This window comes from Cynocephalus volans, chromosome 10 (genome assembly GCF_027409185.1).
Source record: "Cynocephalus volans isolate mCynVol1 chromosome 10, mCynVol1.pri, whole genome shotgun sequence".
Lineage (NCBI taxonomy): Eukaryota > Metazoa > Chordata > Mammalia > Dermoptera > Cynocephalidae > Cynocephalus > Cynocephalus volans.
Genome location: NC_084469.1, coordinates 34,663,616 through 34,691,009, shown reverse-complemented (window position 1 = coordinate 34,691,009; position 27,394 = coordinate 34,663,616). Strand labels below are relative to the sequence as shown.

The 27,394-nt window shown below is 54.9% G+C and overlaps 4 protein-coding genes across 12 annotated transcripts; 2 read left to right on the top strand and 2 right to left on the bottom strand.

Annotated features, from left to right (window-relative positions):
• Positions 1-324: 324 nt before the first annotated feature.
• Positions 325-3,688, bottom strand: LOC134387335 (uncharacterized). Its single transcript, XM_063109833.1, has 9 exons — positions 3,617-3,688; positions 3,216-3,523; positions 2,775-2,882; positions 2,552-2,623; positions 2,236-2,324; positions 1,896-2,141; positions 1,306-1,479; positions 447-660; positions 325-359 (listed from the first exon to the last, which is right to left on the bottom strand). Exons 1-9 carry the CDS (start codon positions 3,686-3,688, stop codon positions 356-358), a joined length of 1,287 nt encoding a protein of 428 aa, XP_062965903.1. The 3' UTR covers positions 325-355.
• Positions 3,689-4,838: 1,150 nt separating this feature from the next.
• NEURL4 (neuralized E3 ubiquitin protein ligase 4) lies at positions 4,839-16,779 on the top strand. Of its 4 annotated transcripts, none has more exons than XM_063111062.1 (29): positions 4,839-5,120; positions 6,021-6,465; positions 6,685-6,750; positions 6,898-7,196; positions 7,343-7,454; positions 7,547-7,635; positions 8,208-8,280; positions 8,445-8,709; positions 8,957-9,138; positions 9,575-9,660; positions 9,784-9,946; positions 10,042-10,240; positions 10,331-10,407; positions 10,504-10,582; positions 10,945-11,114; positions 11,208-11,339; positions 11,729-11,874; positions 11,952-12,176; positions 12,271-12,369; positions 12,454-12,615; positions 12,804-12,968; positions 13,522-13,680; positions 14,063-14,242; positions 14,385-14,472; positions 14,577-14,684; positions 14,832-14,976; positions 15,140-15,252; positions 15,340-15,505; positions 16,164-16,779. In XM_063111062.1, exons 1-29 carry the CDS (start codon positions 4,839-4,841, stop codon positions 16,366-16,368), a joined length of 4,680 nt encoding a protein of 1,559 aa, XP_062967132.1. In that variant the 3' UTR covers positions 16,369-16,779. The 4 variants fall into 4 exon arrangements, with proteins under 4 accessions (XP_062967132.1, XP_062967131.1, XP_062967133.1 ...); XM_063111061.1 differs by having other exon boundaries at positions 10,945-11,120; XM_063111063.1 differs by lacking the exon at positions 6,685-6,750.
• A 376-nt stretch (positions 16,780-17,155) lies between these two features.
• Positions 17,156-19,895, top strand: GPS2 (G protein pathway suppressor 2). 2 transcript variants are annotated; one of them, XM_063111547.1, is made up of 11 exons: positions 17,156-17,209; positions 17,415-17,577; positions 17,958-18,067; positions 18,149-18,261; positions 18,392-18,471; positions 18,563-18,645; positions 18,836-18,989; positions 19,093-19,182; positions 19,268-19,347; positions 19,435-19,530; positions 19,717-19,895. In XM_063111547.1, the coding sequence occupies exons 2-11, from the start codon at positions 17,484-17,486 to the stop codon at positions 19,798-19,800; spliced, it is 984 nt and encodes a 327-aa protein (XP_062967617.1). In that variant the 5' UTR covers positions 17,156-17,209; positions 17,415-17,483; the 3' UTR covers positions 19,801-19,895. The 2 variants fall into 2 exon arrangements, with proteins under 2 accessions (XP_062967617.1, XP_062967616.1); XM_063111546.1 differs by having other exon boundaries at positions 17,170-17,213.
• A 213-nt stretch (positions 19,896-20,108) lies between these two features.
• Positions 20,109-25,333, bottom strand: EIF5A (eukaryotic translation initiation factor 5A). 5 transcript variants are annotated; one of them, XM_063110554.1, is made up of 6 exons: positions 25,263-25,333; positions 22,858-23,043; positions 21,569-21,673; positions 21,231-21,362; positions 20,915-20,988; positions 20,109-20,735 (listed from the first exon to the last, which is right to left on the bottom strand). In XM_063110554.1, exons 2-5 carry the CDS (start codon positions 23,020-23,022, stop codon positions 20,926-20,928), a joined length of 465 nt encoding a protein of 154 aa, XP_062966624.1. In that variant the 5' UTR covers positions 23,023-23,043; positions 25,263-25,333; the 3' UTR covers positions 20,109-20,735; positions 20,915-20,925. The 5 variants fall into 5 exon arrangements, with proteins under 5 accessions (XP_062966624.1, XP_062966622.1, XP_062966626.1 ...); XM_063110552.1 differs by lacking the exon at positions 25,263-25,333 and adding an exon at positions 24,871-25,048; XM_063110556.1 differs by lacking the exon at positions 25,263-25,333 and adding an exon at positions 24,733-24,802.
• Positions 25,334-27,394: the final 2,061 nt, after the last annotated feature.

Genomic DNA, 27,394 nt, shown 5'->3' with positions numbered 1-27,394 from the left:
CACTGTCATCCTGCTGCAGCTTGGGCCTTCTTGCGATCTTAAGTTCTTGTTTAGTCCAGTAGCCTGGACTGCTACCAGCTTTCTTTCTTTTTTTTTTAAAATTTATTTATTTTCTCTGCTCTGCCTTCCTGGTTTCCTGTGTGTGAACTCCCCTCCCTCTTCTCCATGACTGAGCAGGCTCCAGCCTGAGCACCCAATTCACAGCAACCAGACTCCTTGTGCTGCTTCTCTTTATTGTCTACGTCTACCCCTAGGATGGTGAAGGCAGAGGGAGGCTGTCTCCACCCCACTCCCAGCTGGCTACATTTTCCATTTTCTGATTTCCTCTTCCTGAGTCCATTGAAGCTGCAGGGTTTCATCTGGAGAGAGAAGAGTTTGGGTTAATGGCTTTCTTGTAGTAGGCATAAGATCTTGCCCATGTGACCCCCAGATTCCTGAGAACCTACCCATTCAGCCCTCTACCTCCCTGGTCAGTGCAAGACCCTCCTTGCCTCTGCCCAGGCTCACGTTTGCACTCAATCTGGCTTGGGGGGTTAAGGATGCTTCCATGTTCACTCTCTGAACTCCCTGGGCTTTGCCAGTCGAGTCCCTTGGCCACCATCAACGGACACCAGTTGGACACCACTTGAGACACACTGTCTCTGGAGGACAAGGAAGTACCTGGAGTGGGGTGGGGTGGCAGAGAGGAGTCAGAGGGGAGGCACGGAGCTGGTGGGTGGTGCCAAGCTGGAGGGGGCTCCAACACTTTCTGAGCCTCCCTGCTCCTCTCTTGTACAATGTGGGCCTTGGATTCCAGGATTTTTTTTTTTTTTTTTAAAGATGACCAGTAAGGGGATCTTAACCCTTGACTTGGTGTTGTCAGCACCACGCTCACCCAGTGAGCCAACTGGCCATCCCTATATGGGATCCGAACCCGGGGCCTTGGTGTTATCAGCACCACACTCTCCCGAGTGAGCCACGGGCCGGCCCTGGATTCCAGGGTTTTTAGGGCCTCTCTTACCACCTGTTGTTGAGGTACTGGCCTGAAAGGATTGGAGGGCCAGGAGATGGGAGCTTGCCAAAAGCCCAGCCAGGGAGAAAGCAGTCTGGTGCCCTCACCAGGTTGTGATGGTGTCACTGTCCCTGTCAGAGAGTTCTTGGTGGCCCTGTGATACCTAAAGGGGCCTCGCATGTGGTCCAGTAGATGGACCTCAGTGCTTATGGGATTTTCAATAACCCAGGCCAAGCCTTGGAAGCATCATGGGATCAGGGTTGGGGCACCTATCAGGCTGCTGGTCCTCAGTCCTCCTCCCTCCAGGTGGACACCTGGGCTCTCACTGTCCCGCTGCTCATCTTCCGTGTCCTCCTCAAGCTCTGGGTGGGAGCAGGACCTCAGGTATATTCCTTTGCTGTAATATTCCTTGCGTTGGTCATCAATCTCCTGCTCCAATGTAATGGGGGCTGAAGGATGAGGAAACTGATTTCTGCAGGTAGAGGAATCTGAGGAATCACCCAAATCAGTATGAGTCTTATGGCCACCTGGTATATCCATGCCTCCTAGGTGCCCATTGTGGGCCCCACCATAGGGGAGAAACTCATGTCTCAGATTCTCATCTCATCTACTGCTCTTACTCCCCCCATTTTAGAAAACCTCCAGTGACCTCTCCATCCCCCATGGGTCTCCTGAACTTTCTGTTCCTCACCAGCCAACCATCTCTGGGGGCTATACTGCATGGGGACCCTACTCCAGCTGCCCTTTTTCTTCCCTGGGGTCACCTCCTAGCATTACTTCCCTGTCAGGCAGCAGAGCCTTGGGCCAATGCCCACTGAGGACCTAGACAGACTATGGTGCAGAAGTGAGGAACAGCCTCTGGACCACAACTCCCTTGAGTCCCTGGAACCCCACCGTAGCTAACCCTTGGCTTCTAGGATGTGGCTCCTGGTCACTGGGTCAGTCTCATCTTTGACTCCTCTGGCCAATCCTCTTCTTGCCCAGCCTCTCTCCACAGGCCTGGGCTCTGGGTCCAGCATCACACCTCGACCGTCACTGCTGATACTCCTGTTGCTGTCCTTATCATCATCCAAGAGCAGGTTTTTCTGAGCCTTGAAGAACTTCCCTTCATTGTAGTGTGCCTTGCGGTGCTTGTCAAAATCACTGGAGTCTGTTGGCCAGGGTGAGAGCTTGGCTTCCCCACTGGACTCTTGTATAAGGTTCACTCTGCCACCCCTTCCCATGATACCCACTCTTCATCTCACGTGTCTTGCAAAATTTGTCTGGAGACCCTGAGCTTCTGTTATCACCGTACTGAAGGACCTTGGGGCTGAAATTGTCCATGGTTGCAAACCTGAAGGGGAGGGATACAAGTTGGGGTTCCAAAAGGAGAGAACAACACTGGGGGCAGGTGGTAGATGGGGCAAAGCTGGCTGGGACCCCAGATCGGTCTTGGTCAGGCCTGATGGAGATTATTGTACCTGCCATTTTGGGGACCAAAAAGCAGAGCTGCTTCAGACTTGAGTTCAAAAGCGTAGGAAGAGGCCCCAAACCCCAACTGATCTCTGGCAGGACTCTCACCTCTCTGCCAGTGCTTCAGGAGTCACCTTCTGGGAGGATCCCGCAGACAGGTCCTCATCACTGTCCTGTGGCCTGCAGGGGAGAGGGAAGCAGTGCAGAGGGAGGGGCACCAGGCAGTATCCAGTCCCCGAAGCTTCTCTGCCTCATCCCGTCCCGTCCTGTTCCCCTCCTTTGAATAGAGAAGAGAGTCTAGGCTGAAGGACTGGGGCTGAGGGCTCAGCACCTGTGGTAGGGAGTGCCGGGCTCATCCACCTTCATAAATCCGTAGTCCTTGTCAGCAGGGTGATAGGTGGCCTGGATATTCATCTCATCCCAGCGCTGAGACTTTTTCCTGGGGTAGGGGGAGACTTTCTAATGACGCCCTCCTCACAGCCCTCTCTCATTCTTCCAGTCACTCAAAAAACTTTTCTTACACCCCCTTGTAGAAGCTGGGAGGGGGCCAGACACTATGACAATAGCAGTACTATGTAGCCAGGATTTATGGGGCACCTGCTGTTCTCCCAAAGGTCTGAAACCTCAGATTTCCCACTCGTTTTCCCTCACCTACTCTCAATCCTAATTCTCATGACTTCACCACTCCCTCCTAGTTCCAATCCCTCTAGTGTCCTGAACTCCATCCTCCTGGTTCTGGGCCACCTGCCTGCAGCAGAGCTGGGTTCCTTACTTCTCCCCACTGGGAGATTTCTGCATCAAGTTGGACCTGCTGTTTTTTAGGATGCTCCGGGGACGGTCCTCATAGGAGTTGTAGGAGTGTGAGCAAGTTGATCCAGAGTGAGGACTGTACCCCGAGCTGTTCACCCCAGGCCCCCCGGGCACGGGGCTAGACGCCCCGGAGACAGTGGTTACACCAGTGTATGTGCAGGACACAAGGCCGTGGCCCGCAACCTTCCCAGGGTGTTGATTGGACCCGGAACCGAGGGCCACTTCCCCCAGGGAGGGCTGGCTTGAACCAGGACCGCGAGCTACGATGCCCTGAGAGTGCAGAGGGGGCCCAGAACCCTGAAACAAGACTACTCCGGAGGGCAGTCCAGCTTTTGTCTCAACTACTCTGACCCCTGCGGGTACCCCCCTGGTTGCCTCTCCGGGGGATTCCTCGTTGAAGCCACCAGCAGCCAGCAGAGACTGTTCCTTCTCCATGGCCCCACCCGGGGGCCACTCTCAGCTACCCGGCCCCGCCTGCTGTTCCACATAGCCCCGCCCCGAGGCCCCGCCCCCTCCGCGGCGGGCGGGGACTCTCGTCCCGAGGCTCCGGTCCCCACCCCCTCAGCTCCCTGGCGCCGCGGTGGGCGGAGTCGAGACTCTACAGGGAACTCAGACTGGGAGCCCCTTTGCTCGCCTTTCCCGTTCTGTCCCACTCTGGGGCTTTCTTTCTTTGTCTCTGCGATTTGTTCCCGCCATTCCCCTCCATCACCGGAGCTCCTCCTAATCAGCCAATCATAGCCAGGAAGCCTGGCCAGGGGGCGAGAAGCCTAATTTGTTACGTCACAGTCCTCCAACCTTAGCGCGACCATGCGAGGGTTGGGCTGGGGGCTTGTTAACAGCCCTGGGGGAACCTCTTGGGATCGTCAATGTCGTTGCTGGAAACTACCTGTCAGCGTTTCTTTGAACTCTTTATTTGTGGCTTTAAAGTCTAAGAATTTGGTTGGATTGGGGTTCAAACTGGACTTGAAATATCCGCGCGCTTTTTTTCTCCCCCAAATCGGCTCGCTTTGCCTAAATGGTGGGATTGCGACACTGTCACAAGACATTTCTGGTCTCAGGAGCGTGAAGGGCAGAGACTGATTTATAAAGCGACCGCTTCTCTTCTCTTCTCTGGATCCAGCCTCAACACATACCGCTTTGAACCGTGTGTAGCGAGGGGAAGACACCTCCCTCTTCCCGTAAAGCGAGTACTTCTAGGCGTCACCTCCCTCGGCGAGGGCGGGGTCATCGGCGCCGCTGTCGCAAAGCCGAAAGTGTTTGGGCGCCAGCACCTTCTGTCGTAAAGATGCCTGCAGCGGGCGTTTCTTCCTTCCACTGTCGCAAAAACTCCCTGCCCCAGTTTTCAACCCTCTCGGGGCTACTCCGTCACCTCGCCGTGCCGTAAAGCAAGCCTCCCAACCCCGTCGTCCTTCTGTTCCCACCGTGGTAGTCATTAGCTCCCCGGCCCGGGATGCTCCACTGCTCGGCAGTGCCGTAAAGTATACCTGGCCCTAGCCCCCGGTCGTATTCCCTCAGCGTGTCCGTCCATCGCGGTTGCCACGGTGCCGCCAAGCGCGGCTGTCGCGCGGCCCCGGTGTCAGCGGCGATGGCGGCGGGGTCGGGTGGGAGTGGGGGCTCTGGGGGAGGTCCCGGGCCGGGGCCGGGCGGGTGTGGGGGCCCCGGCGGGAGCGGCCCAGGACCGGGGTCCAGCGGGGGTCTCGGCAGCGGCGGGGAGTTGCACCCCCGCACCGGGCGCTTGGTGAGCCTGTCGGCCTGTGGGCGGACAGCGCGGAGGCAGCAGCCGGGCCAGGAGTTTAACCACGGGCTGGTGTTGAGCCGGGAACCCTTGCGCGATGGACGCGTCTTCACCGTCCGCATCGACCGCAAGGTGCAGAGCTGGGGCCGGGAACCGAGATGTGGAGGGTGGTGGGAGGAACCGAGCTGTGGAGGGAGGCGGGGTAGGACAGGTAGGGGTAGTCCACATCACCGGCAACCGAGAGGGAACCGACAGCCCGTAGAACACCAGGTGATGGACAGGAAGGGCGCACGAAGCAGAAACATTCAGTCTGAAAGAGGGGACAAGGAGAGCTTGGGTTTCCTTAAGACCCAGAATCAGGGAAGGGACACGGAGGCTCACCCATTAGAATGGCTGGGAAACAGACCTCCTGGATCAGTTTCTTGGTGATGGGGGATGGAGAGATGTCAAAGATGTGATTGGAAGAAAAGAGAGATACCAAGGAAAGAACAAACCATTGAAGGACAAATCTATAGGTAGAGCTAGAAAGATAGGTGAGGAGAAATACTCAGGTAGGGGGAGGTGTGTGTGATTTAACTAACAGAGAAAGAATCTGGGAGGAGAGAGAATCTGGGTGGAGTTTGAGCCTAGAAGAGAATTGGGCCCCAGGAAGAGAGTGATTGATATACGAAAGCAAGGATATAGGCACAGGAAGCATGTGAATTTGGGTGGTTGGAGTGCCGTAGAGATCAGGGAAGTTAGAGGAGGCAGGAGGCTGGAACCAGGGAATTTAGCCTGCTTGGCAGGGAAAGCACTGGTGTAGTCAACACGGAGTACAGAGCAGAATTGCTTGGCCCAACTAATTACTGAAACAGAGTCCAGAAAATTACTCGTGGGTCTGCATCTTTGGATTAATGTCTCATGAGAGAGAAAGCCAGTTAGCTGTCAGAGATGTGGAAGAGGGCGGATGCAGTGGTTTGTGGAATGTGGTTTCTTAGTGGCAGAAACCCGTTTGTTGCCCATACTGACTCTCTGTCCACCACTCCATCGCAGGTCAACTCGTGGAGTGGTTCCATTGAGATTGGGGTAACGGCCCTGGACCCCAGTGTGCTGGACTTCCCAAGCAGTGCTACAGGGCTGAAGGGGGGCTCGTGGGTAGTGTCGGGCTGCTCGGTGCTGAGAGATGGACGCTCTGTGCTGGAGGAGTATGGACAGGACCTGGACCAGCTTGGTGAAGGGGACCGCGTGGGCGTGGAGCGTACTGTTGTAGGGGAGCTTCGGCTCTGGGTGAATGGGCGGGATTGCGGAGTGGCCGCCACAGGCCTGCCCACTCGTGTCTGGGCCGTCGTGGACCTTTATGGCAAGTGCACCCAGATCACCGTGCTACCCCCTGAGCCAGGCTTCAGCCCCCCTGCTCCCATCCCCACACCTCCCCTCGAACCCTCAGCCCCCGCTGAAGATTCTGCTTTGGCTGAACAGGGGACCTCTGGGGATGAAGGTAAGAACACAGCTAGGGTGGTGGTGGAGGGGTGGGCAGAAGGAATGGCTGAAGGAATGGGGGAAATGCAGTGACAAGTGAGACTGGGCATGGCAGAGCCATTCAGACCCCCAAGTCTGTTGAAGGAGAGAGCAGGGGCTAGAGGAGGGGGTCTCTTGGCTGTGGGCACTGAAGCAGGGACTGAACCCTTATTCCCCTCCCATCTCACCTGGTCCCCAGCCTTCATGGTGTCCCCAGCGCAGGCCCGGCCGGAGACGTTTCCTAACAGCCTTGAGTCACATAATGGTGAGGGCTCTGGGGAGGCCCTGGGATGGGAAGTGGGAAGTGATGTGGACAAGGGAGGGACCTCAGGAGAGGGGTAGGGAAAGAGGGTACCAAGCCTGAGGGTATAATGTCCCATCTCACCTGCCTTTCTCTATCTTGCTGCTGTAGACTTTGCCAGCATGGAGCTCTCTGAGGTGGTGAGCAATGCCATCCTGTCTGCCTACAACGGGGGGCTTCTGAATGTGAACCTGAGCTCCCCACCAGCAGGGGATGGGCTTGGGTCTAGCAGTGCTGTCACCTCGCCCATCCTCACTTCCAATGACGCCCTACTCTTTCACGAGAAGTGTGGGACCCTCATCAAACTCAGCAACAATAATAAGACAGCTGAGCGCCGGCGGCCCCTGGACGAATTCAACAATGGGGTTGTCATGACCAACCGCCCGCTTCGAGACAATGAAATGTTTGAGGTGTGCAAGGTCCTGGGGTCTGGCTGGCATCTCACCTCTGGGAGCTAAAGATGGGGCTCAACCCTTGATGCTGGAAGGGTGGGGCCTGGGGAAGGACCAAAGCTGAGGGTTTCCTGCTCTTCCCTTCTGCTATCATTTAACTCCAGATCCGTATCGACAAGCTTGTAGATAAGTGGTCAGGCTCCATTGAGATTGGTGTCACCACCCACAATCCCAACAGTTTGGAGTATCCAGCCACCATGACCAACCTCCAGTCAGGTACCAGCCCCAGGCAGGGGTGGGAGTGCAGGCCTGGGGGTACTGAGGGGAAGGAAGCTCGTACCCTAACCAGGGTGTCCACCTGCACCCAGGTACCATCATGATGAGCGGCTGTGGGATCCTGACCAATGGCAAAGGCACGCGCCGGGAATACTGTGAATTCAGTCTGGATGAGCTACAGGTAAGGGTGGGACACAAAGCCTCAGGCCCCTCTCCAGGGGAGCCACTTGTGTCCCCACTTGGGCAGCACACATTGTTCTCCTCTGTGACCTAGAGCAAGTCCCTTTTTCTGTTGCCTGAAGATTCCTTCTGAGAAGACAGGGTTACCCAACAGTTAAGCACCCAGATTTTGGAATCAGATGATTCAGTTCCTTCTCTGACTGTTTGGCTGGCTATTTGTGGTTATGATCTGAGGGTAGACACTTATCCTCTATGGTTGTTGGTTTGTTTTTTTTTAATGAGCTTATTAGCAGTACTTATTTTATAGATTGAGATTTAGAGAAATTGATGCTTGTAAGATGGTTTAACTCAGTGCCTGACTTGCATTGAACATTCAGGATATGTAGAAATTATCATGTCTGGAAAACAGGGACCTAGGACCTATCCTACCTTTCCCCCAGGGTGGTCCGAGACTTGCATGAACATTGTTTTGGAGCTGTTCCCTGTGGAACGGGGTGGTGGGAAGGACCCAGGATGGTGCTGGAGCCTGCTATAGATAGATTCCAGACTGAGCTATTTTTGTGCTTTGATTAGGAGGGTGACCACATTGGCCTCACACGGAAGTCCAACTCTGCCCTGCATTTCTTCATTAATGGCATTGATCAGGGTAAGGGGATGCTTAGAAAGGGTCACTGGGTCAGGGCTTTCTGTGAGGGGTGGGGACTGGGGTCTGTACCTCATACTCCTGCCTCTCTTTGGGATTTGGTCTCCCCATATTTGACTCTTCTCTCCTTGTTCTCCCCCCAACCCCTGTACCTTCTACTGCCACAGGTGTGGCTACCCCGTTGACACCCCCGGTGGTGTATGGTGTGGTGGACTTGTACGGGATGGCAGTGAAGGTGACCATTGTCCACAATAACAATCACAGCGACCGTCTACGCCGAAACAATGCCATCCTGCGGGCGCTGTCCCCTGAGGGTGCTCTTCGCCGTGCTGCTCCTGCTGCCCAGGCAGAACCTGAGCGCCTGCTCTTCCACCCCAACTGTGGGCAGAAAGCAGCCATCACCCATGAGGGACGCACTGCCCTGAGGCCCCAGTATGGCCCATGGGGTGGGGAGAAGCCTGCAGAAGGGGCTCTAATGGGATTTGTGGGGGAAAGGGGGGAAAGCGAGAGGCAGAGGGAGTCTGGTTTGGGGAGTCCTGAAGAATGGGAAGCCTTCCTCAGTTTGAGGTTTAGTTGGTTGGCTTGGGGCGGTGGGTTTCAGGCAGGCATTGCTGGGCTAGGCCTTGGCACACTCAGAGCCTGTGTTGGGGATCTGAATTCCTGATTGCTGTGCCCTTAGTGCCACTGATGACTTCAATCACGGTGTGGTACTGAGCAGCAGAGCCCTGAGGGATGGAGAGGTGTTCCAGGTGCGCATTGACAAGATGGTGGACAAATGGGCTGGCTCCATTGAGATTGGCGTCACCACCCACAACCCTGCCTTCCTCCAGTTGCCCTCCACCATGACCAACTTGCGCTCTGGTGAGCTGCCAAGAAGGGCGGGGCCAGGACAGGGTTCTAGGGAAGAAGCTGTTACTGTAGAACTGGCTGGCACTTGTTCTCCAGCCACCAACCCCCACTTCTTTTTTTGGCAGCTGGCTGGTACAGGGATTGAACCCTGGACCTTGGTGTTATTGGCACCATGCTCTAACCAACCAAGCTAACCAGCCAGCCCTCCAGTCCCTTTTTCACGTGTCACACTTGTGATGATTCATTTAGTGGTGGAGAGTGCCACATGGGCAGGGCCTGGCCTGTGGCTCTCTTGAGACTGCAGTTTTCTTGTCCTGCTCATGGGAGAAAGCCAGCAGTCAAAAGGCAAAGTGAGCTATCGGGTCAAAGGAGTGATGTCGGGCCACTACGTAAAGGAGAGGAGACCTGCTTTCCCCATCACATTCTCTGCCACTCCTTATCCCCACAGGGACCTGGATGATGACCGGGAACGGGGTGATGCACAATGGAACAACCATCCTGGATGAATACGGGCACAACCTGGACCGCCTCAAGGTGGGAGAGTGGGTGTACTGCCTGGTCGCAGTAGGGGGGAGGTGGGCAAGGCAGAGCTGATGCAGGACCAACCCAGGCAGGAGCTCTGCCTGACTCCTCACTCTAGCCCCCACTTCTTCCAAGGCAGGGGACACGGTGGGCGTGGTGCGGCGGGAGGACGGCACTCTCCACTTCTTTGTCAATGGGATGACTCAGGGCCCTGCTGCCTGGAACGTTCCCCCAGGTGTCTATGCTGTCGTCGATCTCTACGGCCAGGCAGCCCAGGCCACCATTGTGGATGACATGGGTGAGGGCAGGGCTGGGCTGGGACACAGAATTAGGGTGGCCTTGGGAGGCCTCAGAGATACCTGGAGACCTCATGGCTGATGTCCACCCTTGCAGAGGTGCCTCCAATCCCTGAGCCTCTCCCTGAGGGGAATAACCAGGTGTCTCCAAGCTCCCCATCCTCAGGGGTTGGGGGCTCTGACTTGCGCTTCCACCAGCTACACGGCAGTAACGCAGTCATCACCAATGGGGGCCGCACTGCGCTCCGCCACAACTGCCGCAGCGAGTTCAATGATGCCATCGTCATTTCCAACCGGTCAGTCTCTGGACTCTCATGTCCCCACCTTCCTACTGCCCAGCCTCAGCCACCCAAGTAGGGCACCTCTGATCACCACTCTTCCTTCAGGGCCCTGCGGGATGGAGAGCTGTTTGAAATTGTCATTCAGAAGATGGTGGACCGCTGGTCAGGGTCCATTGAGGCTGGTGAGGGGGTATCTGTGTGTCTGTCCAGGGAGGCGGGGGGTTCTGGATGTCTGTAGCCTGAGGGGTCAGCTCTGACCTACCCCTGCCTCCTCCTAGGAGTGACCGCTATTCGGCCCGAAGATCTGGAATTCCCCAACACTATGACAGACATTGACTATGATACATGGATGTTGAGGTTGGGCTGCCTGCTTTTGAGACCATCTTGGTGGGACTGGGTGGAGCTAGCTGGGATCAGAGAAGCAGGGTTTGGGCCTGTGCTGGCCACAGGCAGTGGCAGACCTATGGGATCTGACTGCCTCCACCCTTCAATTCTGGGAAGCCCCGCCTAGCCCTGTAGGGGCGCAATCCTCTTCCCTTCTAGGGTAGTTCCTACTTTTCCCTGGGCGTATCCCAGGGACAAAGGACATAAAATTGGGCTTCAGACTCAGATCAAGACTCCAGTCCAGGCACTGAAGGTCTCGACAGGCAGGGACTGGGCAGGGGCCAATGTAGGGGAAAAGCTGGGAGGATGACTCACCCCTTCTGCCATTCCCCCAGTGGCACAGCCATTATGCAAGATGGTAACACAATGCGCAACAACTATGGGTGCGACCTGGACACACTGGGCACAGGTGCACGCATTGGCATGATGCGAACGGCCAAGGGCGATCTGCACTACTTCATCAATGGCCAGGACCAAGGTGCCGCTTGCTCAGGCTTGCCTCCGGGTAAAGGTGACTACTATGCAGCTTTCGGCCTGCCATCCTTAGACCAACCCACCCTGAGCTGTCAAGCATCTGACCCCTTCCTTTCCTACCCAGAGGTGTATGCGGTGGTGGATCTCTATGGCCAGTGTGTCCAAGTGTCTATCACCAGTGCCACCGGCCCCATGGACAACAGTCTGGCGACCAGCAACACCGCCACCGAGAAGTCATTCCCCTTGCACTCCCCAGGTTCAGTGGCAGGGAGGGATGGAGGGTGGGCTCTGCTTGCCTGCTGTGAGCCTGATTAGGTTCCAGGTTAGGGAAGCTGTTCAAAGGCTGGGGCACCCACCTGCAGGTGATGGGGAGGGATCAGCCTGTGGTGGCAAGCAGCCAAGAGGGGAAGTTATACCTCATCACAAAGCCTGAAAGCTTCCCTGCCACCAAGGGGCCAGAACACCATAACTGGGCATACCAGGTTTGCAAATGAGCTGCGGTGAAAGGTGGTGTCAGGACGTCCTGGGGAGAGATGGCAGACGGGGCTTTTATGTCCACTTCCTGTTGCATCTGAAAGCTTTGCTCTGTTCTGTGTGAAGTTTGCTGCCCCAATCCTACCCCTTCTTCTGGTGCTGTCTTTCCAGTGGCTGGCGTGGCTCACCGATTCCACAGTACTTGCGGCAAGAACATCACTCTGGAGGAGGAGGGCACGAGGGCGGTGCGTGCGGCTGGCTATGCTCATGGCCTTGTCTTCAGCACTAAAGAGCTCAAGGCTGAGGAAGTCTTTGAGGTGGGCTGTGGCGATGCAGCAGATGGGCTGCCGGGCCCATCACAACAGGGCCAGTGAATCTATTCTCTCTCTTACAGGTGAAAGTGGAAGAGCTGGATGAGAAGTGGGCAGGTTCCCTCCGGCTGGGGCTGACCACATTAGCACCTGGGGAGATGGGGTCTGGGGCAGGTGGGGGCCTGGGGCTGCCTCCCTCCCTGCCGGAGCTCCGGACGAAGACCACCTGGATGGTGTCCAGCTGTGAAGTGAGGCGCGACGGGCAGCTCCAGAGGATGAACTATGGCCGGAACCTGGAGAGACTGGGGGTGAAGCAGCTGACTCCAGAGACAGGGAGGGGTCGGGAGTTGGGGAGGCTGGGAGAGAGGACCAAGCATCTGTCCTGTTCCACCTTGGTTCTAGGTGGGTAGTCGCGTGGGCATTCGTCGGGGGACAGATGACACAATGCACATCCTGGTAGATGGAGAGGATATGGGGCCTGCAGCCACGGGCATTGCCAAGGTAGAGCTAAGAGCTTCCTTGGGTTCAGGGAGTGGGTTGAAGTCTTCTGCTAAGCGCTGATTTCTGGGTCTTGTGTGTCCCCAGAATGTGTGGGCTGTGTTGGATCTCTATGGGCCAGTACGCAGTTTGTCTATTGTCAGTTCCACGAGGATGGAGGAGCCAGAAGGCACCCAGCCTCCTTCCCCCAGCTCGGACACCGGCAGTGAGGGCGAGGAGGATGATGAGGGTGAAGAGCATGGCTCAGGAGTAAGAGGCTGCAGCAGGGCCTGCTAGGCACATGGATGGGCCAGTTGGTGGACCACAAGACACCAGGCCTTTCTTGGTTTCTCTGATAGTCTGGCAGAGTTTCATATTCAAGCTCTGTATAAACCCCAGGGGGTTGGTTGGGCCTGGCATTGGCAACCCGTGCATCTCAGTCTCTTCCTCTGCATCAGGGCCAGAATCAAGTGGATATTATGCCCACAGCCCTCGAGTTCCTAGAGAACCATGGGAAGAATATCCTCTTGTCTAATGGAAATCGTACAGCAACACGGGTGGCCAGCTACAATCAGGGCATCGTTGTCCTCAACCAGCCTCTGGTACCCCAGCTGCTGGTCCAGGTGGGCCCTGCCTCCTTATCCTCAACTCTTCTTGCTCCAGGGTGACCCAGTGCTAACACTCCTGGATGAAGGCTTTTGTAGGGGAAGAAAAAAGAGGAAGGCTAGGCCCCTTGGATGAGCTTCCTGGGCTTTTGTTCATACTCTGTACTGGCGGTTATAGATAAGTTACCACCAAGTCCCCACCTGGTGACTGGTAAGGGAAGCAGTACGTAGGGGCTGGGGAAGGCCAGGGGAGATGCTTGATTCTGTGTGTGGGAATAGGGGGGCTTTCCAGAGGAGGGGATCTTTCTGCTCCAGGCTAAAAGATATATCAAAGTTAGCCAGGTGACGGAAGTCCGTAGAGACAAGAATCCATGCACAGGCAACAGCAAGACCAAGGTTCAAAAAGGGAAGGAAACAAAATGAATTTGCACTTTCCAGTCCCTCCAAGCAATAGAAAGGACAGCATCCCAGGCCACACTCAGAGGTGCAATATTTTCTCCCTGGCTGAGATGAGGAGCCTGGCTCTTCCCAGGAGGCTGTGATTGTGGAGTAAGTAGTTCCTTATCCCCAGGTGCGGATAGACTTTCTGAACCGACAGTGGACATCTTCCCTTGTCCTGGGAGTCATCACCTGTCCGCCTGAGAGGCTCAATTTCCCTGCTTCTGCCTGTGCCCTCAAACGGGCAGCCTGGCTGCTGCGGGGCCGTGGGATCTTCCACAATGGTCTCAAGGTGAGTAGGGAGCCAGAGAGAAAGGTGAGGGCCAGGCCTTTGAGTAGGGAGGTGCTGGCCAAAGGGGAGAAGGGAAGCCCTAGCCCCAGAGGTAGGACCACAGGTCTAAAGAGGGACAGTAGGGGGTGGGCAAGGGCATAAGTGCCATCCACCTGTCAGTCTCAGGCCTGCCGCTTCCTTCTATGTCCCTGCTGTTGAGAAAGTTACAAGTGGGGAAGGGGGAGGGGGGACTCTAGCTAATTGAAGTGGGGGTAGAGCCTAGTCAGTGGGCAAGGGTGGAGGCAAAGCCCAGGGACTGGTAACCGGAAATGGAGTGAAGGATGGGAATGGCTGCTGGTGGTGGGAGTCTGATCATTGAAGGACAATAAGTCTCTCCTCCCAGATCTGTGAGAAGTTTGGCCCAAATCTGGACACGTGTCCTGAAGGCACCATCCTGGGACTGCGGCTGGATAGCTCTTGCGGGCTGCATCTCTATGTCAATGGGGTGGACCAGGGGGTGGCTGTGATAGACGTGCCCCAGCCCTGCCATGCACTCGTGGACCTCTATGGACAGTGTGAGCAGGTGAGTGGCAGTGGAGGCAGGGAGGAGAGATTGCCTGGGCGCCTGGGCTGTCTGAGTAAAGGGGAAGTCTGTGGTCCACAGAGGGCATCAGCAGGGCCTGGGGTTTGATCAAGCTCTGGCTGACTACCCCTCTCTCCTGCAGGTGACAATCGTAAGCCCTGAACCAGGGACTGCCAGTGGGAAGGGTGCTGGAACCCAAGGGGACATGGAGAAAGCTGACATGGTAGACGGTGCGCCAGCCTGAAGGGACCAAGATCCTGTCCCCACTCCTCTGTCCCCATTCCTATACTTCTAGCCCCAGATCCTGTAACCTGTGCCCACTCTGCTCCCTTAGGTATCAAGGAGAGTGTGTGCTGGGGTCCACTGCCCGCTGCTAACCCTCTAAAGAGCTGCGAGTACCATGCCCTTTGCTCCCGCTTCCAAGAACTGCTGCTGCTTCCTGGTGAGTCCTGGTCCCCCAGAACCCACCTTATTCCAGTGACCAGGCCAGGGCTATGCCCAGAGCTTTGGAGACCAGCTGGAGGGCAGCAGCATGGTTGAAACCCAGGGCAGCAGCCACAGCATCAAGCCTCTACCCACTCTCCTGCAGAGGATTATTTCATGTCTCCGCCAAAGCGTAGCCTGTGCTACTGTGAGTCTTGCCGGAAGCTTCGAGGAGATGAGGCCCACAGGCGCCGAGGGGAGCCCCCCCGGGAATATGCCCTGCCCTTTGGCTGGTGCAGGTTCAACCTCAGGTATATATGAGGCAGGGGTATGCATTTCCCTATTGTTCTTTGCTTCCCTGAGAAAGGAGGATCGCAAGAGGGTACCTGGAAGAAGTGATAGAACTTCCTGTCTAGGGGATGACCTTGGGGAGCCAGTGACCTTTGTCCTCTGCCCTATCTGTATATCTCTTAGGGTGAATCCCCGCTTGGAGGCTGGGACACTAACCAAGAAATGGCACATGGCGTATCATGGGAGCAATGTGGCAGCCATAAGGAGGGTGCTGGACCGAGGGGAGCTGGGAGCAGGTACTGTGGAGCAGGCAGAGGCAGGGCAGGCTGGGCCTGGGGGCCATAGGACCAAAAAGGGCTGCCCTCACCAAGCTGTCCTCACAGGCACTGCCTCCATTCTGAGCTGCCGGCCCTTGAAGGGAGAGCCTGGGGTAGGGTTCGAAGAGCCTGGCGAGAACTGTGCACCTCCTCGGGAGGAGCAGCCCCCTCCAGTGCTGCTTTCCCCCTCCCTTCAATATGCTGGGGCTGAGACCCTGGCCTCCAAAGTGCAGTGAGTACACAGGAGGGGTAGGGACAGAGCTCCAGGGGCTCCAACCAAGAGAGGGCCACTTGGGTCTTCCTGACTTGCCTTCCCCTTTTCCCACCTTGTCTTGCTAGTTGCTCAGTCTCCACACTCAACCCTTTCTTCACTCATTAAATAAGTAACACTTACTATATGCTGTCCCAGTGAACAAAAAAGGAAACTTGCTTTCGTGGAACTCATGTCTTCTCTCTCTCTAGAATGTTTATACATAAGTATTTAGTATTTTTAAAGGTGATGAGTAAGTACTGTGTGGAAAGGAGAGTGGGGTGAAGTAGATGAGAAGTGTGGTTGGAGTGGGTGTATTAAATAGGCCAGTCAGGGTCAGCACTATAAGAAGGTGAGATTTGTCGGATCCCCACGCTGGCCAGCCGCCAAAAACAAGAACAAACTCCCACTCCCCACCACACACATGCAAAGGTGACATTTGAGCAAAGGCTTGAAAAAGGAAGTGAAGGATTTAGCTGAGCAGGCTGTAGGAAGAAGGCCATTTTAGGTAGAGAGAACAGCTAGAGCTAAGGCCCGATAAGGTAAGGGACAGCAAGGCCTGCGTGGTTGGAGGAGAGTAAGGGGGAGAGCTGTTGGGGCCAGAGGCCTCATTTCCCTATTTCTGCTTCTCGTCTGACAGATTCCGGGACTCCAAATCCCAGCGGACGCACCAGGCTCAGGTGGCATTCCAGGTGTGCGTGCGCCCTGGCTCCTACACTCCTGGCCCCCCTTCCACTGCCCTCAGAGAACCTCCTGATCCTCATTTCAGCCCAGCTGAACTTGAGTGGGTCACTAAGGAGAAGGGGGCCACACTCCTCTATGCCCTGCTGGTACGGGTGGAATGAGGAGTGAGACGCCACCAGTACAAGCACAGTTGGGCCGTGGGCCCGTGGACTCTGAGTGACGACTGCCTCCACGTCATTCCAGTGACTCATGGCATGCACAGGTGCTCAGTCTTGGCAGATGCGTAGGAGCACGTAGGCAGGCTCTCAGATTCAGATGGAGGTGGCATCTCCATGTCCAGGGCCCCAGAACACTCCCTCTGGTAGGAGGGAGCTGTGGGGAGCCCAGCCCCAACCCTGGGTGCCCCTCTCCATGCACTGATTTGGGGAACACGACTCCTTATTACTCCCCTCCCTCATATCACTTAATTTATTTCCGTTTTTCTTTCTGGTTACTGTGAATCCCAGAGGAGTCTCTCCCCGTGCCCACGTGAAGCTGCTTTTCCGGGGCTGTGGGGTGGGAGTGAGGACGGGCGGGCGGGCGCGCGGACGCCGGGGGTTTCTGTACAGTTGTTACTGACTCTGGTTTCTAAGGAGCCAATAAACAGCGTCTCAGAGCACCCGCCTCAGTCTCTCTCGCGCGCGCTTCTCCGGAGACCGCGGCTCCGCCAGCCGAAGAGTGCCGCGGGCGCCCGGGGAGCCGGCACCGGCGACTAGGCGGCCTCCCGGCCCGGCCACGGCGTTTGGGCGCCGCGCGCTCCCGTCGCCGCGCGCTCCCGTCGCCGCGCGCTCCCGTCGCCGCGCGCTCCCGTCGCCGCGCGCTCCCGTCGCCGCGCGCTCCCGTCGCCGCGTCTCGTCCAACCCGCAGGCCGGCCTCGCCGCGACTCCGGAAGAACTCGTTGCGCTCGCCGGATGTGACGCAAGGCCCAGGCGTACCGGAGGCCTCGGAGAGAGCGCAGACTAGGCGGGTAGGGAGGGGCGGGTGCTGGGGCTGGCGGGAGCACCGAGCCCAGGACCCCGGCGCCACCCGCGCGTGCGGCGGAGCACGGGCCGCGGACACGGCTGGGCGGCGGGCGCCCGGGACACATGGACAGGGCGGCGATCGGGCCGGGTGGACGGGCTTCCGCCTCAGCCGGACGCGGTCCTCTTGAGCGCCCGCCTTCCCGCAGGCCCCGTCCGAGGTCCGGCAGTCAGTGACAGAGCCAGGCGCCCGCGGCCCGAACGCCCCCAGCAGCACCATGCCCGCGCTCCTGGAGCGCCCCAAGCTTTCCAACGCCATGGCCAGGGCTCTTCACCGGCACATCATGATGGAGCGGGAGCGCAAGCGGCAGGGTGAGCCGGGGCCACAGCGGGAGGACACACGACCCGGGATGGCGCCGCTATCCCAGGGCTGGCCACCACCCACGGGCCGACCAGTGCGCCCGCAGCCCGGGCTGGAGGACGGAACGGCCCCGTTGTGGTGAGAGTTAAGAGGCTTGGTCCAAGCTCCAGAACCCTTGAGCTGGGAAGGACCTTGGAGAGCACCTAATAAAGCCTCCCTCTCTCCCTGTTCCCTTTTGCAACGATAGGGAAGCCTATCCTCTCGAGAGGGGAAGAGCCATTGCCAAGAGCGTACGAGATTGTTGGGATACTTGTTTTTGCTGGTCTTCCATCTCTAACATTCGAATTATTTTCACCACTCTGCAACTTCTCCACTCTTCCTTATTCTCCAGAGGAAGAAGAGGTGGACAAGATGATGGAACAGAAGATGAAGGAAGAGCAAGAGAGAAGGAAGAAAAAGGAGATGGAAGAGAGAATGTCACTAGAGGAGACCAAGGAACAAGTAAGCAGTCCTTTGATCTCTCCCAGCTCTGACTTCTTTCTTTGACTCTCCTTGCCTTCATACTCGTCTTTCCCCTCTCAGATTCTAAAGTTGCAGGAGAAGCTTTTGGCCCTACAAGAAGAGAAGCACCAGCTTTTCCTGCAGCTCAAGAAAGTTTTACATGAGGAAGAAAAACGGAGGCGAAAGGAGCAGAGGTGGGATCAGAGAGCTAAAAATAAAAACGGGGGCTAAGTGGAACTGGGATCAGATAACAAAAGAATCAGTATGTAATGGCAAAAGAGGGGCACCTGTCTTTGACTTTGACCTGCCTGCCTTTCACTCCAGTGACCTAACCACTCTGACATCAGCTGCGTATCAGCAGGGCCTGACTGTTCACACAGGAACTCATCTCCTCAGCATGCAGGGTGAGGACTAAAGGAATCACCTAGAAGAATGGGCCCTCCTGGAGGTTGCAACCTCGCATTTCAGCATTATGATGCCTCTCTCCCTTTCTAGGGAGCCCTGGAGGACACAATCGCCCAGGCACCCTCATGGCGGCCGACAGAGCCAAACAGATGTTTGGACCCCAAGTGCTTACGGTGAGAGAAGTAGGATTGGATTGCTTTTCCCTGCTGCCTTCCACCCAGGCATCCTTGCTCCTAGTAGTCAAGTTGCAAATATATCAAGCACTTATTGTATAAGAAAATACGAGGCATAAAGCAATATATACAAATCATTGAGTTTCTCTATTTACGGAGTTTATAGTGAGTTTTCATTGTCCCTCCTTAGACCCGGCACTACGTGGGCTCAGCAGCTGCTTTTGCAGGGACGCCAGAGCATGGGCAATTCCAAGGCAGCCCAGGTGGTGCCTATGGGACTGCTCAGCCCCCACCTCACTATGGGCCCACCCAGCCAGCCTATAGTCCTAGTCAGCAGCTCAGAGGTGAGTGAAGGGAAGAAGGAGGTGGGCTTTCCTCAAAGCTCAGAGGGAGGAATATTATAGAATAAAAGGAGGTTCTAATGGCTGTGCCTCCTGCCTTTCTCAGCACCTTCAGCGTTTCCTGCAGTGCAGTACCTATCTCAGCCACAGCCACAGCCCTATGCCGTGCACGGCCACTTTCAACCCACCCAGACAGGTGATAACACCCCATGCAGGAGCCCTAGCTCCATGGGTTTTCCTTGTCTCATTATCCATTTTACACAACCTTCTTCTCCACCTAGGGTTCCTTCAGCCTGGTGGTGCCCTGTCCTTGCAAAAGCAGATGGAACACGCTAACCAGCAGACTGGCTTCTCTGACTCAGTGAGTAGGGAGCTTTGGGTAGTCAGGGTAAGGGCTAAGATGAGGGGAGCCCCAGTATGCCTCAGGTCCTGCCTCTGTTCTCTGCAGTCTTCCCTGCGCCCCATGCACCCCCAAGCTCTGCATCCAGCCCCGGGACTGCTTGCTTCCCCCCAGCTCCCTGTGCAGATGCAACCAGCAGGAAAGGTAAGGGATGGTAATCCAACATACCTGTCAGAATCCCTACACTACTAGGAAAACAGGATTAGGTAAGACAGGTGGCCCATACCCTCTGGTTTTCCCTTCCTCCTTGGGGGTGGTCATCAGTAAGAGTGTTAAATGGAAAGGAGAACATTCGCACTGACAAAGCCCTCCTTTCGTTACCATTACCAGTCGGGCTTTGCAGCTACCAGCCAACCTGGCCCTCGGCTCCCTTTCATCCAACACAGCCAGAACCCGCGATTTTACCACAAGTGACCATCAGATTCTATCATCAACCTCATGCACCCACCCCACCACGGGTAGGGGTCACCCCAGGTGTGTCCCAGGCCAATAAAGTCTACCTGCCACTGCCCCTGGCTGCTGCTGTTTGTGTTCTCTCCTACCCACCTGTCCAGAAGGCTGCTTGCAGGGTGGGGGGATGGCTGGTAGGTCCATAGCAAGTCAAAGTAAGACAGTAAGTTACAGTGAACTTGGTGGCGGAGTTCAGTTTTTTTCCGGCTTCCAAATGCACCTTTCAGCCAGCAAATACCCATTCAATTCAAATAAGCCGCTGAGTTGGGGGCTTCATATTAAACTTGTAGTTTTATTCAGGTTTGATTTTAACAAATGTGTCGGGGAGAGCCCTCAGGAAAGGATGAAGCCCATGGGGGCACAGCCCTCCCAGATGCCTGAGGAGGCAGGTCCCCTCCCCTCTCCTCTTTCTTCCCCATCTAAAGGGGTTTGGGGAGAGACATAGGCAGGGGAGGGGGCTGGTCCCCAGTCTATGGGGTGGTGCTTGGGGTAAAGGGCTATGGGGAACAGGATCAGACGAGGAATGAGTGGAGGAAGGGCACAGGGACCATTTGCCAGAATCCACAGCTTTCAGTTTCCAGATTGAATTTAAAAAAAAAAAAAAAAAAAAAAAAAAAACTAAACCACAAGCAGCACCCACCCCCTCTCCCCCACCAGGGCTGTAGTGCAAGGGGAGAAGAGGAGGGCAGCTTCACCAAGGCCATGGCTTTCTTACTCCTGGCCAAGGGAGCTGGGTGAAGGGCAAGGGCTCCCCGACAGATTGAGGGGGTGGAGGAAACCAAAACAAAACGTCAAATAAATTGTGTAGGAGTCCAGCCCTGCCTGGCCAGAGCCAAGCCAGGCCAGGGGAGGGGGCCTCTGCAGGCTTGAGGATCACTGCTGCTGCCACCACTGCTACCCTGGGTAGGAGAGAGAAACCAGGTAAGACAGGATAATGCCTTCAACATGAACAAGGGTGGGGAAGACAGGACCAGACTAAGGCCAAAAAATAAGCCTGGAACAACTAGGACTAGAATAACTGTTTGGTGAGGACAACAACGTATGTGAAGAGGGATGGTGAGGAATTTGTCACACGCACCTGGGAGCCAGTTATTTTGCCATGGCCTTGATTGCAACAGCTGCCTCCTCTGTCATGGCAGACAGCACCGTGATCTGGAGAAGCAAGATCAGGAGATGTGTGAGCTCAAAGGAAGAAGCATAAAGAGCAAAGCTGGGGTGGGGGAGGAGGAAGAAGAAAAAAACCAAAGCTGAGGGCTGGTTAGCTCAGTTGGTTACAGCATGATACTATTATAACATCAAGATAAAGGGTTCAGATCCCCATACCAGCCAGGCACCAAAAGCAAAAAACAGAGCAAAGCTTGAGCACAAAAGTGGGGAGGGAGGGGGCAGCATACCAGGATCTCTTCTCCACAGTCATATTTCTGCTCAATCTCCTTGCCGAGATCTCCCTCAGGCAGACGAAGGTCCTCTCGCACCTCCCCACTGTCTTGGAGCAATGATAGGTATCCATCCTGGATGCCAATCAGCTTGGGGCAGATAGGGAAGAAAGCTGAAGGTAGGCCCAGGTAGGTCAGGGGTAAAGATCTGATGGACAAACTGGGTGATAGCAAACTACTATACCAAATACTCTCCTGCCATTTTCAACCTCTCTTCCAGCACAAGCTTTTCTGGTCAATATGAAACACCCCCCCATAAACCACTAACCCATCCCTCATCCAGGCCATCTACATACCTGGAAGTCATTCCTTTTGATGTTGGGGACATCCATATTATGAGTTGACGGGCAGATATCTTCATATTTCTTCCCAGTAAAGATGTCAATACCAACCAGGTGGACCTGTATGTATGCAACAAAGAAAAACCCAACCAAACACTAGGATAAAGGAGATAAAGGCTCAGCTTGTCCTTGGTTGGTGAGGGAAGTCAAACTGTGTTGTCAGGGCAAACATTAGGGGAGGTGGAACTGAACCAACTCAGGAAAGAAACACTAAAGCCCCTAAAAAAAACCCCAAGGCTAAAAGACCACCATTGACATTGAGGTTGACAGCACAAAGGAAAATTATAGGGCAGCCTTGGAGAAATCAGTTACCTTGAGTTATCAAAAAACATTGACAAACAAGATGCCAAGAGCCTATGAGAGTGGGAAGAGTCTAGGTAAAAGTTTGAAAGAGTTTTCTGGATACAAGCATAAAGGGCTAATAATTTGGGAAATAAGGAAGGTAGAAGGAAAAAGGCTATGAATGTGAAAGGAAGATAACTGAAAAGAAAAAAGGACTTCAAGGAGATCAGAAAGAACTATGCAGTTAGGAAATAAGGACACCAGAAGACCGTGGAGTCAACAAAAGATGGAAAAACTGATGAGGGAACAAAACCCCAAGAACTCCAACAAGGATGAACCAGGTTGAACTTGAAAAAGACAGGAAAAGTCTGAGGTGATACACTAGCAAGAATGTTAAGACCGAAGAGAGCAAGGAGGGTCGAGAGTCGGCAAGAGTATGTAGAGGCATCAGAGTCCCAAAGGGAAACCTCAAACAGGGGAATGAGGCATCAAGGTGATCTGAAAGCTCATAGGTATGCTGTAGCCCCTCCAGGGGAAGGCTGCATTCGGTGTTAGGATCAGAGAAACCCTAGCAAAGTGATGTAAACAAAGAGCACCCAGAAAGGCTCAAGGGACAAAAAGACAAAAAGTGAAGGCCAGGAACAAGGCTGGAGTAGCTGAATAGCCAGAGCATAAAGGACCATAAAGAGAAGTTAAGAGACTGGCACAAAGAGGGAGAAAGGGAGGAACGACCAGAGAAGATGGGGACAAAAGGGTAAGCGTGGAAGAGGCTGAAGACTGGAGAGCAGGTGTTAGTAGTTATGAATGGGTATAAGGGCTGAGTGCTGAACAGAAAGAGTGAGACAGTAAGAAAAGAGTTAAAGAAAGGTAGGGAGGCCAGAACTGATGGCACCTCGCTGCCAGGAGCCCTATGGATACAGGAGCTGTGAGAAAGGCAAGATGCGGAGAGTCAAAATTCTAACCTTGGCGTGGCCGTGCTTGCCAGTCTTCGAAGTAGACATCTCGACGATCTTACATGGCCGGCCTTTGAGCACCACAAAGCCATTCTTACGTAATGCTGAGCACTGCATTGGGAAGGTGGCTGAGGCCCCTGCATCTCCTGTCTCGAAGTCCAAATCATCTGCCATTTTAAGAGGCTTCGATTCCAGCTAGAGCCAAGAAGAGAACTGAGGTCAGTAAGGATGGAGGTTAACAGTACCTCCAATTTATCCCATTCCTCCCTGGCAACGTTTCATTCTCGCCAACCTTTTATTCCATTACTCATCTAAAATAAAGTCAAAGTTCCTGGACTAAAAACTGACTGGGATCAAATATACAGAAGAACTAGTGTGTGTATCGGAGGGGAGAATAGCAGGATCCCCTCCCCAAATGAAAGCTAAAGTGGTGGCTTGGGAAAGGAAGGCTCCAGGGAGTTGGGATGCCAAATCTCAGAGATGAGGAAAGGCCTACTTCCTGGGAGGGGGGAGGACTCAGGTGTTACTTGCCACTGAAACCAACCACCCCTTTCCCCACATATAGCCAGGCTATAATTAGGTGAGCAGCTATGAGCCAGCAAAAGGGCGGGGCTAATTTGGGGAGGAGGGTGGAGACCGGAGGACAAGGCCCCACCCGTCTCTGTTACACATACCCCCCCATCCACACACAACCCAGTCATTGGTACAGGAAACCACAAGGCCTCTTTGGGGGATTCCGGCCTCTCCAACCTGCACTTGCAGATGCAGCCAAAGGGCAGAAAGTCAAGTTGTTTCCTAAACGATCCCCCTGCCAAACACCTCGATCTCGGTTCCCAAAGGGAACCCAGGAACCCAGCCTCTCCTCGAGGGCCCTCCCACTTTTCCCAGGATGCACTGGTTCTGACGGCTTTTCAGGCCCGGCCCATAGTCAGTAGAAAGTGGGGGAGTGGGGGGTGGCGAATGACAATAAAATGAAAGCAAAAAGTTGGGAGTAGTGAGTAGTAGAAATACTAGGCTGGTAAAGTTAAAGACTCTAAAACCGAGGAACTCTCAAACCAGACAACAACGGGGAAAACAGTGACAAGATGAAGAGCACTTCTCACGGTGGGGAACTCATCTGCCCAGGACTTTAAGGCGCTGTCCGCACAGTCCGAGAGAAGAGTTGGGCTCCTGTCCAACAGCCCTCGGTTTCCCCATTTCTCTGGCCTCCCAGCTCGGAAGAGTGCCACTTACACCTGGCCGCCTCACTTCACATGAGGACTGGGGGCAAAGCTCCAGGGGCCCATGAGGTCGGTGAACGCTAACATATGCCTGCAGCGGGCCCTCCGGGCGTCTCCCACTCCTCAAAATTCCAGCGTTCCTCAGACGCCCGAGAAGACCAGAGCTCCGCGAGCTAGGGGTTGCCGGCTCCTGCCCACCATGCGGCCGCCCGAGGCTTCCGGTGGCCGGGATCTGGGGGGAGGGGTCCCCGCGCTGCCATGCGGCTCCGGTCCACGTTCGGCCATGCGGCCTCCGACCCCGAGAGCAGCCTCCCGTGGGGGGCACTTCCGGTGCCGCCGCCGCCCCCTCCTCAAAGGTTGCGCCAGACCAGAGCCATGCCGCCTCCCCTCCCCCCGGCCGGCCGCCAACCCCCCCCCACATGCCCTCTCACCGAATAGCCCCCTCCCCCACCTCACGTGGCCGCGCAGCGCCCGGTCCTCAACGGCCCAGGTACTCTTGCCCCGGAGGGCCGATCTGGCCCCCGGCGTGGCCGCCTGGCGGCCTCTCCCGCGTGGCGGCCTCGCGGCTCGCCGTCCCCCACCCTGCGTCGCTCCAACGTCACCCAGCCGGCCCCAACCGTCACCCCGCGCGCCAACCGGGACGCGCTCCCGCGCCTCTCCGCACCTTGCGGCGCTCTCCGGCCAAACCCGTGCGGCGGTGACCACCGCTCCCCTCTGCCCCCTCCCCGACCCCCGTGCAGCTCTCTCTCTCCTCCCAAGCCCAAGCCAAGGTTCCGCGCACGCGCGTCATGCCCGCTCTCACCTCGCGTGAACGCACTGACTCAACCCCGTCCGCTCGCCGCGAGCCCAACCGCTGCCCCCGAGCCCGCCGCCGCCGCCTCTACCGCCGCCGCCGCTGCAGCACACGGGTCTTAGTACGCAGGCGCCGACTCCCCACTGACCAACCAAGCAGCCCTATGACAGCCGCGCAAGCGTGCTATCTGTCTCCTCCGCCCTCCACCCCCGCACTGCGCAAGCGCATGGACCCTCCCCGAGCTCCACCCTCCCTCCCACCACCAGCCAATGACGCCATTACGTGACCCCGCCCCTCACACATACTGGGCTCTTCCAATCAGTCGGCAACGCGCAGGCGCACCCGGTTTTTTAATGCCTTCAACCTCCTCTTCCCTCCCCTTGATAGACCATTCGCCTTACCGGACAGTATTTACGCCTGCGCAATAAGGAGCCGTGTGCTCCACACCCTGTGAAGGAAACGTCTCCGTCTCAAAACGCATGCGTGTTGGGAATCCTAGACGCCCCTTCCACCTCAGACGTCGTGTGTACGCCGGACGTTGAAAAGACCACGCCACTGTATTGCTTCTGTCTTCTAGGACGCATGCGTCTTAGGAAACGCCCCATTTCGGCTTTAACTGGACTTAAACGACTCACGCGTTTCTGAAAACTTGCACTTGGGGTGGGCCCCTTCTCTCGAAATCCTTCCCCTTCCAGTTCACACATGCGCGAGAGATCTTCCCCACCCCCCGCCCGCACTCTACCTAGCGCGCTAGTGGTCGGGTTGCCACCCATGTCAGCCTCACTTCTCTGAACTGTGCGACACTGCTCTGCCATAGAGTTTCACCCGGAAAGATAGAGCGGTCCTCTACCAGCCACCATCTTGTTTAAGCCCTCGGTCTCTATGGTCCCTTAGGCTTCCATAGGGGTTCTTCCCTCTTGAACTTTTTTTTTTTTTAAATTTTATTTTGTCGATATACAATGTGGTTGATTATTGTGACCCATTACCAAAACCTCCCTCCCTCCTCCCTCTCCTCCCTCCCACCCAACAATGTCCTTTCTGTTTGCTTGTCATATCAACTTCAAGGAATTGTAATTGTTATGTCTCCCCCCCCCCCCCCCGTTTTTGTGTGTGTGTGTGAATTCATTTATTTATTTTTAGCTCCCACCAATAAGTGAGAACATGTGGTATTTCTCTTTCTGTGCCTGACTTGTTTCACTTAATATAATTCTCTCAAGGTCCATCCATGTTGTTGCAAATGGCAGTATTTCATTCGTTTTTATAGCTGAGTAGTATTCCATTGTGTAGATGTACCACATTTTCCGTATCCAATCATCTGATGATGGACATTTGGGCTGGTTCCAACTCTTGGCTATTGTAAAGAGTGCTGCGATGAACATTGGAGAACAGGTATACCTTCGACTTGATGATTTCCATTCCTCTGGGTATATTCCCAGCAGTGGGATAGCTGGGTCATATGATAGATCTATCTGCAATTGTTTGAGGAACCGCCATACCATTTTCAATAGAGGCTGCACCATTTTGCAGTCCCACCAACAATGTATGAGAGTTCCTTTTTCTCCGCAACCTCGCCAGCATTTATCGTTCAGAGTCTTTTGGATTTTAGCCATCCTAACTGGGGTGAGATGGTATCTCAGTGTAGTTTTGATTTGCATTTCCCGTATGCTGAGTGATGTTGAGCATTTTTTCATGTGTCTGTTGGCCATTTGTATATCTTCCTTAGAGAAATGCCTACTTAGCTCTTTTGCCCATTTTTTAATTGGGTTGCTTGTTTTTTTCTTGTAAAGTTGTTTGAGTTCCTTGTCTATTCTGGATATTAATCTTTTGTCGGATGTATATATATATATATTTTTTAAAAGATGACCGGTAAGGGGATCTTAACCCTTGATTTGGTGTTGTCAGAACCACGCTCAGCCAGTGAGCGAACCGGCCATCCGTATATGGGATCCGAACCCGGGGCCTTGGTGTTATCAGCACCGCACTCTCCCGAGTGAGCCACGGGCCAGCCCCGTCGGATGTATATTTTGCAAATATTTTCTCCCACTCTGTTGGTTGTCTTTTAACTCTGTTAATTGTTTCTTTTGCTGTGCAGAAGCTCTTCAGTTTGATATAATCCCATTTGTTTATTTTTCCTTTGGTTGCCCGTGCTTTTAGGGTCGTATTCATGAAGTCTGTGTCCAGTCCTATTTCCTGAAGTGTTTCTCCTATGTTTTCTTTAAGAAGTTTTATTGTTTCAGGGTGTATATTTAATTCTTTAATCCATTTTGAGTTGACTTTAGTGTATGGTGAAAGGTATGGGTCTAGTTTCATTCTCCTGCATATTGATATCCAGTTCTCCCAGCACCATTTGCTAAAGAGGCAGTCTCTTCCCCAGTGTATAGGCTTGGTGCCTTTGTCAAAGATCAGATGGCTGTAGGTGTGCGAGTTGATTTCTGGATTCTCTATTCTATTCCATTGATCAGTGTGTCTGTTTTTATGCCAGAACCATACTGTTTTGGTTATTATAGCTTTGTAGTGTAGTTTAAAGTCAGGT

What these genes read in the sequence shown, in the direction of transcription:
- LOC134387335 (XM_063109833.1), bottom strand. Translation starts at nt 3,688, where the DNA reads ATGGAGAAGGAACAGTCTCTGCTGGCTGCTGGTGGCTTCAACGAGGAA. An exon ending in CCCGGCACTCCCTACCACAG is followed by an intron (nt 2,624 to 2,774) that starts GTGCTGAGCCCT and finishes TCTCCCCTGCAG; the next exon opens with GCCACAGGACAGTGATGAGG. An exon ending in CCACATCCTAGAAGCCAAGG is followed by an intron (nt 1,480 to 1,895) that starts GTTAGCTACGGT and finishes GTGATTCCTCAG; the next exon opens with ATTCCTCTACCTGCAGAAAT.
- NEURL4 (XM_063111061.1), top strand. Translation starts at nt 4,839, where the DNA reads ATGGCGGCGGGGTCGGGTGGGAGTGGGGGCTCTGGGGGAGGTCCCGGG. An exon ending in GGGGACCTCTGGGGATGAAG is followed by an intron (nt 6,466 to 6,684) that starts GTAAGAACACAG and finishes CCTGGTCCCCAG; the next exon opens with CCTTCATGGTGTCCCCAGCG. An exon ending in TACCCCAGCTGCTGGTCCAG is followed by an intron (nt 12,969 to 13,521) that starts GTGGGCCCTGCC and finishes CCTTATCCCCAG; the next exon opens with GTGCGGATAGACTTTCTGAA.
- GPS2 (XM_063111547.1), top strand. Translation starts at nt 17,484, where the DNA reads ATGCCCGCGCTCCTGGAGCGCCCCAAGCTTTCCAACGCCATGGCCAGG. An exon ending in GCGGGAGCGCAAGCGGCAGG is followed by an intron (nt 17,578 to 17,957) that starts GTGAGCCGGGGC and finishes CTTATTCTCCAG; the next exon opens with AGGAAGAAGAGGTGGACAAG. An exon ending in CTTTCAACCCACCCAGACAG is followed by an intron (nt 19,183 to 19,267) that starts GTGATAACACCC and finishes TTCTCCACCTAG; the next exon opens with GGTTCCTTCAGCCTGGTGGT.
- EIF5A (XM_063110554.1), bottom strand. Translation starts at nt 23,022, where the DNA reads ATGGCAGATGATTTGGACTTCGAGACAGGAGATGCAGGGGCCTCAGCC. An exon ending in GCAAGCACGGCCACGCCAAG is followed by an intron (nt 21,674 to 22,857) that starts GTTAGAATTTTG and finishes GCATACATACAG; the next exon opens with GTCCACCTGGTTGGTATTGA. An exon ending in TCAAAAGGAATGACTTCCAG is followed by an intron (nt 21,363 to 21,568) that starts GTATGTAGATGG and finishes ATCTGCCCCAAG; the next exon opens with CTGATTGGCATCCAGGATGG.